Genomic DNA, 10,620 nt, shown 5'->3' on the forward strand with positions numbered 1-10,620 from the left:
GGTTACCTATAGTTGTTAATTTCTGTGTCATGTTGGTCTCTTGTTGAGAGTTATCTCATTAGCAATCATTCCACATCTTCTTTTTTATATGATCTTCAAATCATGATCAGGCAAAGTTTTTATTCTGACATTTGTTTTCTTATTTCTTTTCCACCCCTACCATTTCTTGGCATACTACACGTCCGTTTTATTTGTTCATTACATAACGGACTCCTAATGGATGAAAATGGTGTAAATAGAAAAGTTTTGTTCATCCTTTCGGCGTCCGTTCGAGCTATCTGGTAAAGTGTGACCACAGTTTTAAGCAAAACTTGCATGCTAAGCATAGACAAACTTATGACTCTGTCTTTTTTTGATAAATAAGTTGGTAATGCGTATTGCTAAGTGTTAGTCTATTCTGCATCATTAAGCTAGATGCATAGAGGGAGGGTCGAAATCTCACAAAATATATTTAACCTTGCCACATTTTTGCGCTTGTCTGAAGTCAGGAACCCAATAGTTAGTCTTAAATATTTTTAAGCTATGACCATTATGCTTTTCGGTGTGTGTGTGTGTGTCTGTCCGTTCGTTCGTTCATCCGTCGATCCTGCTTCAGTCATTACGCTTCTATACAACGATTCTGCTACAATTATACCACGTTCTCTTCTCACCACTTTTATTCTGAGCATAAGTTCTTGTTGACAGGCCTCACTTTTTTCAACCAAAATTCTGTATTTTTTTCATTTTGTATTGATTTCAATAATTTTATCGTTTTTTTGTTTGTATCATTGGAACAAAAGCATACTCGTAGAAGTATTAGTAATATATATATAGTGATAGAGACAGAGGTCCTTGGGCGTTATCCTGATCCAGTAAAAATGATGGACCGACCAATCCAACCTGAATCACAACATATTGCTGGTCAATGTAGATCAAATAACGATGTTTTAATGAAAGACAGTGGAAATGACACAATGAAATGTGTCATGCATGGTTGGGCCCGTTGGAAAAAAAGAGACATGAGATCCAAAATACATACAAATAAAACCTGGAGAGCTTTTATATCTTTTTGTGAAAATGACAATGAGCACGACTATAGAGCTGATTTCGCCGAAGTAATATGATCGTAGTCAAGTCTTAAGAAGAGCGTGATGAGGACACCGGGCTTGATCGTACTAGAATCGACTTTTGCAAAGGATACGGTCTTGAACTGCTAAGCATAACCGTAGAACAGTCGAAGTGGTTGGGTCGAATTAATAAGGTATCGTCTAGTAGTGGTTGAATTAAGGTAGTAGTAACATCGACGTTAGATTGTAGCGCAGTACATGTATCTGCGACTTGAATAGCGCTCAAGATACGATGACATGTGTAACGATCTTTGTGGACTACGACCTTAACGCGCTTCTTCTTTGACATGATTTCGTAACGACATATCACGATTGTTTTGAACATGTTGGCTACTCTCAATACGATCTTAAAGACCTCAAGACCGTACCACGACAATATCGCAGTACAATCGTCAAAAGCATTATTTTTTATAGAGATCGTAGTACGATCATGGCCGAGTGTGACGGGCTTAGAGTATACTATAAATGTTGCTGAATATTACCAAATATTAAGGATGTGCCCTGAATGCAGTTGTAAACAAACAATCTAAGTTATAATCATTTCAATACAACACGTGTTATTACGCTAAGTTGGACATCACTTATAGTACTTGCATAAAGCAGTTTCAATATCGATATTTTTTGTGTGATAAGTAATATAATGACAAAAATGACATATTTTACTAACAAATAGATTATCACCACCTTTAAGAAGTCATCCTGTATGAAATATTAAACCTAGAAAAGGGAGTCTGTTCGATTGAATAGTTTTTAACTATTTTCTTTCTTTATAAATGTAAGCATTTTCGACATTAAAAAAAGTCTTTTAGGAATCGAAATCATCTTAAACATAATAATAAATAAATAGTATAAAAAATCTTATTCTGCTGTTGTTTTTTTATTTGGTCGGGTTGTTGTCTCTTTGACACATTCCCCATTTCCATTCTCAATTTTATTGTAAAGCATGCATTTTTCTATCGGCAATTCTTGAAATTGTATCAGTATTTAGATTTTAACTTACCACAGACAGAAAACAAATATATCAGACATATCAGGTAAACCGCAATAAGGTAAACTCGAATAGTACCGCTCACTGATAAAGTTACGTTGTTCATTTTGGGAAATAACTTCATTTGTACAATAGAAATTACATTTAATTATTTAAATTAAACTTAATAAGCAAAGCTGTTTTAGCAGTTTTTGTCTTTATATGGTAATATTGCACGCGTTAAGGATTTCTAGTCGTAGTTAATTTGAACTTTGAAACCTCAGCGCCAATATTTTAACAATAATATACTTTATGACACAAAGTTACCAGAAAGTCTCAACATTGTGACAGAAAGACTCAACCAGTACCTTTATATCTCAACCATTTAGAATTTTTCATTTTTCTGCTTAGAATAGGCTTGACAAAACATATTTTTGCAATTTACAGACGTGGTTATCGTAAAGCATAAAAAAATCACAAAAAATTGACATATTTTCTTGCTAGGTCATAAATATCATAGCAGTTTTATCGGATTCAAAGAAAGTAAACATGATAATCCGTAGGAGAAAAGTGATTGTGACTTCAATTTCAGATATTTTGAACCAAACAGAGACATATTAGCTACAATTATCATTTATCTATGGCATGACATTCTTCTATTTTACAAAAAAGTCATTGATTTTCAGTAAATTGACGAAAAGTCGACCTACCCTTTGTTTATTTTGAATATTTTGAACCAGAAAGACTCAACAGGAAGTGCCAGAATACTTTTTTCCGTCTCACCATTTTGGTTGAGATTAGATGGTTTACCAGGCGTGAATAACATGCACTACTCTCTCCTCTTTCCTTGTATAAGATATAGAATAAACAAAGCAATGTTGTTCATTTAATGAAAATCAAATTTATTAAAAAAAGTGAAAAAAAACACATTTATTTTTTAAGGCAAAAATTTTAAAATCTAAAAATCTGAAATATAAAATAGTGCTATAAAAATGTCCGGTGGTATGAGCATGACTTCACGTTTACAGACGTGTTTATAAAATGGCGTCTTCACTGGTGTACATGAGCCGATTACAAAATATAAAAAAAATAACGATTCTTCTGTGTCTTTATTTCTCTGCAGATGTTAGTTCTGTTAATGAAAAAAACAAATAATCTTAAAATTATATATAAATATATTTTTTTACTAGTAGGTACATGTATAGGTGTTGTCCATTGTTGAAGGCCGCACGGTGACCTACACAGACAAATTTCACTCACACCAATTTCACGTGAATTTAAATTCATGTGAATCTCCACTTCATACGAGCTTATACACGAAACACACGTGAAATCAGTTAATGGGATTTTCAAGTGAATTTTATGTGAAACTCGTATGAATTTCGTATGAAATATGTTCACGCGAAATTCACGCGAATTGGTAAAATTACATGAATCAAATAACATATTAATTTTTTCAAATTTGATTAAAATCATGAAAAATGCCATTGTTTTTGTTATAATTACATTAGATGTATGTTTCATTATAATACGTTATTCTGATTGGCTAATTGCACATCACATGTTATTCCGTAAGTAATTGCATGAGACAATAACATTTCTTTCATAATGACACGAGGTCCCACAATAAAGTGCACAGGTGAATTTAAAAATTAAACTTCATGAAAATCGTGTTTTTATAATCCTAGCTAAAAAATGTAATTATAAGTATTGAATGCTTCTTTTTGTAACTTTATAGGGTTGTAAAAGCGTTGACCGTGCGTACATTTTTAGAATACAAAATGTACTTCGGTCAACGCTTTTACACCCCAATAAATTTACAAAAAGAAACATTCAATTCTTAAATAAAAAGTTCGTTTGAAGTGAATCTTAAGTGGAATTTTTCAAATTAATTGCATGTGAGGGTCATCTGTGAGCAAATTTTGCTGTGTATTATACAGTGAAACCGGTTAAAACCGAACTTTTTCGGGACTTTATATTTTGTTCGGTTTTGGTCGATTTTCTGTTTTATCAGGTTCACAACGCATCCAGTTTGATATGCCGGTGCTCAAGAACAAGTTTGGTTGATATTATACAGGTTTTCGGTTTATGCAGGTTTCGGTTTATTCAGGTTTCACTGGAGTAGATGTTTACCGCAATGTCATTTGGTCTTCGGCAGAGATTTGTATCATTGGCAATCATACCCAGTGGCGGATCCAGAGGGGGGGGGGGGGGGGGGGGGTTCCGGGGGTGCGCACCCCCCTTTATTTTTGCCGATCAATGCATTTGTATCGGGACATATGTTTTGCACCCCCCTTTGCCCTGGGTTAGCACCCCCCTTTCGAAAATTCCTGCATCCGCCCCTGCATACCTCATCGTCATTTGCATAAAAAAGTGAAACCTGTTTATCATACTATATCACGTGTTACAGACCCCCCACATGAAGGAGTCTATTATAAGGAGTTCTCACCTTTGCGTTCTTCGTCTTCAATTTCTTCTTTCTCTTCATCCTTTTGAAGTAATCTGGTCAAAAATTGCTTAAAACCTAGTAAAAAGATCAAAATAAAAGTGGCATATTTATGTACATGCTTTATAAATAGATTGGCCGTTTTTTATAAGACGAATATGTGGTTTGTTTGTCAATGGAACAACTATCAGACACCAAAAAGAACGATGATGTAAAATTAAGGGGGTAGACCTTGGTTCAGGGAGATAACTCTTGTAAAATTCAAGTAATATCAATGTATTTTAAGCATTTACCTGAAACAGATTGGAAAAAAAATCTATGCAACCTTGAAGCTTAGAATAAATTTATGAAAATGGCTGACACAAACGTACTGACGATTTTAAGAGTTATTTCCCTTAACCAAGGTCTATCTCCTTAAAGGTCACCGTACATTTTATTTTTTATCTATTGTCTCTCTTTTCCACGATGATAATATTTCGCAAATCGATAGACATATAAAACCTCATTTGACGGAGGTAAAAACATACGTAGGATACATATCTATATTTTTTCTAAAGATACTCATAAAACTCAAAATATTTTTGATGAGGTGGAGTCGGTAATTTTCAATCGTCTGTAACGTCGTATGTATCGTCGTTAATCTCAGATGTATCGACGTTAATCTAATATTTATCGGCTTTTATCTATTATTGCACTGACTCAATCTGTTGCGATTGGTGAAAGATAAACCAACATTGTTAACAATGTAAATCAACAGAAGATTTTGGGCCCGAACAGTGTAATTCATGGTCCTACAAAATATGAAACGGCGAAAAAGGAACATTCAAAACTAGGATTACAAGTTCTTACTTCGTTTGCTGGTATTACATTCGCAGATATAACATCCGTTATTTCCAAGCTGGTACCCATTGATACAGTGCTTGGGACAGTTCGGTGGAATTGGATGGCATACTGAAAAAAAATCATTTAGTTTTTAATAATTAAAATGTTAAACTGTTAAAATTATAAGCAGGTATTCAACTATAACTCAATCATTGAAATAAAAACAGTAATATTCAAGTTTAAATTTATAAACTTCATGTTCCATGGTTTATCGAGGTATATATTTATTTGTAACTACATGTATGCAAACCATGGTCTTTGAATAGTTTTTATCCTTCGTGAATTAAAAAAAAATAATGGAAAAGTTGACAAGGTCACAGGCACTATTCTTAGAAAATTTAAATATCCCATACTATTGTGATGATTTATCAATTTAACTGATCTACAGCATAATAAAATTGAAGGGTTGATCGTCACAACTCGGCCGATTCCGTACATTCATCTAACGGATTGAAGAAAAGCAGCGAAGTCACCCGAGGATTGCCGATTAGACAATCGTGAAATAGAAATACAGTGAAACCTGTTTAAACCGAACCTCTTCGTAACTTAAGATTATGTTCTGTTTTGACCGATGTTCGGGTTTATCAGGTTCCCAACTCACATAATTTGATATGACGGTGCTTAATAACAGGTTTGGGTTATACAGGTTTTCGGTGTATGCAGGATTCGGTTTATTCAGGTTTAACTGTACTAGAAACAGAAATTTACGACCGGGGGATATTTTTCAAAAATGCGAATTAAGTTCCCTGTGTTATATTAAGGTATTATATTTCATATTTTTTTCTGAGACATATATAAATATGTTGAGTTAATCAACTAGTTAGCTAAAGGAAATTTAAAGGTTCGGAACCGGATAGTGTTCTTAAAGCCTTAAAGTCTTAAATTAACCTATTGAATTAAACTATTTTCATATAACCGACTTTTGACTCCAAGATTATTGGTCCTCAATGCTCTTCAACTTCGTACTTTATTTGGCCTTTTAACTTTTTTGGATTCGAGCGTCACTGATGAGTATTTTTTAAATTTAGACGAAAAGGCGAGTCTGGCGTATACTAAATTTAGTCCTGGTATATATGATGAGTTAATTTCTACGTTTAGTTGCTCCCACCTGACCGAGCATCAGATTGTCTTACTAAAGATAGATAGATAGTTTATTCTAAAAAAACATGCAAGTAAAAAGGTTACAGAGAAGTAAAACAAATATTTACATTAAAAAAAAGTGCATAAAAAATCAGGTTGTCAAACTAAAGGTTGTTCCGGGTTACATGTCGATTTTTTTAAAATTAGAAGTCAAAAGTCGGTAATGTGAAAATAGTCAATGAAGCAATACATTCGGCAATCATAGGTATAATCCGCAACTCTCCTTCTACGGAATCGACCGAGTTGTGAAAAATTGAGTGTACGGAATCAGCGGAGTTAAGATGTATGTGAATTAATACTTACAACAAATATTTCCACATTTGGAAGAGCAACAATATTTATCGCCTGGACATGTTTCACCTTGACACTGTTGTTGATAATTGCAGTTCAAATATTTGTCGTTTACCCCACATTTCTGAACCTCTGCAATAAACAAAATAAATGCAAGAAAATGAGCAATCGGCTAATCTCGGTAGTTTCCACCATAATGTTTGATCTTCCGGAATATGCCGAATGAAACAACAATGCTCAATTTTGTCGAAGATTGAAAAAAATTCTTGCCTGATTAAAAAATAATCAACCAACAAGCTGGCCAGCTAGAGAGAAAACAACAAATAATAAAACATTACCTTACTAAGTAAAGATGAAGTGTACTCTATCAATCTTATTCAATTCGGCACATCTCGGCAGACAGCCGAACAGTTTAAGTAAGCCAATTTCAAATTGATCGATGCTTATTTTTAGAATAAAATAAAATTGAGAATGGAAATGGGGAATGTGTCAAAGAGACAACAACCCGACCAAATAAAAAACAACAGCAGAAGGTCACCAACAGGTCTTCAATGTAGCGAGAAATTCCCGCACCCGGAGGCGTCCTTCAGCTGGCCCCTAAACAAATATATACTAGTTCAGTGATAATGAACGCCATACTAATTTACAAATTGTACACAAGAAACTAATATAAAAATAATGTTTTTCAAAACGTTTAGAAAGCAAATTAAACACCAGCAGGTAATATATTGATTTTGACTGTAATATGATGACATACAAATGACAAAGAGTCAATCGACCACTTTCGAGCTCATCCTTCACCGGGAAAAAAAACTCGCTAATTATGTGCGTCTTTATGACGTCATTTACCAGACAGCCTATATGCATATCCTATTAACGTTCATGAAGCGTATTAGTGATCGCCATTGGTCATGATGAACCAGAAATAATGTTTGTTTTGTAAACAATAATGAGAATTAAATTTGCCGAATAATACGCGCAATATAGGATTATAGTTTTCCAACCACTCGCTCAATATTAGAACGGTAGAGACGATGCCATTAAACGCACTAATAATGTTCACTAAAATCAGAGTTCATTTTATAGAAATGCATCGAACTCGAAAGTTGTCTATTGTTGTTATAAAAATCGCAATTCTTTTAAAATCTGAATGTCCAATCTTTGTGTGCGGAATTCCAATGTATTAAATATATCTTTCTGATGCATGATGGTTCAAACATATAAATATACAGATGCAAGCGTTTTACATGATTGCATGAAGCGTTCATGTAACCCCTCTTGGAACCGCAGCGCCACCCCGCGTGAAAAGTTTTGAATGATTCCAAACAAAGAACTAATTATATAAAAATATCTTACCACGTTCTTCAAGAAGGTTTTCTAGAAGTCGGTAGTACTCATTCTCAGAAGGCTTAGCCTGAAATGAATAGTTCGTTATTAAATATTTTAAAAAATATGATTTTTAAGCCAAAGCACAACAATAGTTTATTTACATTGTATATTCACTGACCAGTCTCATTGCAATTCAACAACTAACGGCTGTTGGGATTTATGTACATGTAAAAAAGAAGATATGGTATGATTGCAAATAAAACGACTCTCCACAAGAGACCAAAATGACACAGAAATTAAAAACTATAGGTCACCGTATGGCCTTCAACAATGAACAAAGTCCATACCGCATAGTCAGCTATAAAAGGCCCCCGAAATGACAATGTAACACAATTCAAACGAGAAAACTAACGGCTTTATACAAAAAATGAACGAAAAAACAAATATATAACACTTAAACAAACGACAACATTGAATAACAGGCTCCTAACTTGGGACAGGCATATTGTAAGTTGTACAGATAAAATGAAAGGAATGAGGTAATATTGCAAATGAGACAATTATCAATCAAAGACCAATAAACGTGTAAAACGCCTGAAATATTTGCCACTGGACGTTAGGAATCAACCAATCAGACAATCAATCAATCATGTTACGTAGGTATGGGGACATTCCAGTCTTATGCATAATGCATTAAAAAAATGGTAATGTATAGCATGTCTGTTCTAACATTGGTCTTATGTGGAAAGATGATAATTTGATCTTGTGATGTTAAGGAAACTGACGATGAATATAATTATCTCGCATTGATTTATCTCCCTTTAACCAGAGGAAAATAAAACCCACAGTCATTTGATACTTTAGTAATGTATAACTTATTTCGATTTTCGGAGGTCTCCAGTGCAACAGTACTACGTCTGTGATTTTAAAATTTGAGAAATGATTTAAGCAATAATGGACTCATTCCAATGGAGAGGGCTTCTTGGATGGCCATTTTTGATCGTCAAAAAATGTCATGATTTTCACTATACATTATATAAATGTTTGGTATAAGATTATTCAAAATGTATTTGCTTCTTTCTGCTCGGTGTTTGATATTCAATTATTAGGAATTAATTTAGCCAATTAACAATTAAAAAATTCTGCATCCGCCCTAGGTTATTAAAGATATACATAAAACAGATACTCTTATACAACACATATCTGTCACTCTCATATACACATTGACTTATAACAAAGAGCAGTTGTTTTGATAAAAAATATCATGATATAAAAGTGCCATTTAACACTCATTTGGTTTTGACGTTACAACTTTCATACAGTTTTATAAACAACGGGATTACTTGTTGGTCCACAAATGCATAGCCTACTCGAAAAATATCTGCAAGTTCTCCTCCAATGGTTGCAGAGGAAGCCAATATTAACCCCCAGAGGTAAATTTAAAATTATTTTGTGGCTTTTGTAACTTTTTAAAGTAGCTTAGAATGAACAACAGTAAATACAAGTTACATTGTAAAATGAACTTAAATTTAGGAATAAATTTTTACGTTGAGAAGAACGAATAGAAAGACAGACACAAAACAAATTGATTTTTTTACTGAATTTACATGAAATAAAATGGCTTGGAAAAAAAGAAAATAAAGAAATATCGGTATATTAAAATATAAGTTTTACAATAAATCTAAAATAAGTTTAGCAATACATCTATGCATGCTTGAAGTTGTATACCTCAATGGCCAGGCCATAGATTAACATAATTAAGTAAAGGTCCTTACCTGGATGGCTAGAACAAACACTGACAAGATAACTACGAACCGAATCATGACTGCAATAGGTGTGATCTGGGCGAATACAGACAGAATCTTTTTATACCGGTTCGCTTGGTGGACCGTTTAGTTACAGCCTACGCATATTTCGGCTAACATGTCTACAACATGTAGCAGGTTTTCATTGTACATACCCAGTCTGTAAAATATATCGAACACAATACTGACACGCAAACCTCTGCATAATTTTCTGAAACTTGTTTAATTATTTTTTTAAACCACATGGTCAGTGATGTACCTGATTACAATAAAAATCTAACTTGAATTGAAAAAGATGATGTTATCAGGTATTTTAAAACTTGAAAGAAGAAAGCAAATATTTAAAGTGTTGAAAAATACAATGTAACTATTGACTAATTTTCTTCAAGGCCGACTGCATAATATGGGTGGCTATATGCCTATCTTCGCATTTTTTTGTGTTACAAAATGTGTCAAAGTATACATGTTTTTTTTTCGATATTGTAAAGAAAAATCATTACAAAACCTAACGTCACAGTACACTACTTGCACTGAGTATCCATGCAAATTTCACATAGTTTGCCAAATAAAAAGCAACGGACAGCATACAAGTTTCTTTAATTTTCAATAATTTGTATTTTTAAGTTTGCTTTTGCAAAATCGGTGGATAAATTG

The 10,620-nt window shown here is 33.4% G+C and overlaps 1 protein-coding gene across 1 annotated transcript; it reads right to left on the reverse strand.

Moving 5' to 3' along the window:
- Positions 1 to 3,032: 3,032 nt before the first annotated feature.
- Positions 3,033 to 10,075, reverse strand: LOC134719776 (uncharacterized). Its single transcript, XM_063582735.1, has 6 exons — positions 9,937 to 10,075; positions 8,189 to 8,246; positions 6,845 to 6,964; positions 5,369 to 5,470; positions 4,523 to 4,597; positions 3,033 to 3,205 (listed from the first exon to the last, which is right to left on the reverse strand). The coding sequence occupies exons 1-6, from the start codon at positions 9,982 to 9,984 to the stop codon at positions 3,183 to 3,185; spliced, it is 426 nt and encodes a 141-aa protein (XP_063438805.1). The 5' UTR covers positions 9,985 to 10,075; the 3' UTR covers positions 3,033 to 3,182.
- Positions 10,076 to 10,620: the final 545 nt, after the last annotated feature.

This window comes from Mytilus trossulus, chromosome 5, assembly GCF_036588685.1.
Source record: "Mytilus trossulus isolate FHL-02 chromosome 5, PNRI_Mtr1.1.1.hap1, whole genome shotgun sequence".
NCBI lineage: Eukaryota > Metazoa > Mollusca > Bivalvia > Mytilida > Mytilidae > Mytilus > Mytilus trossulus.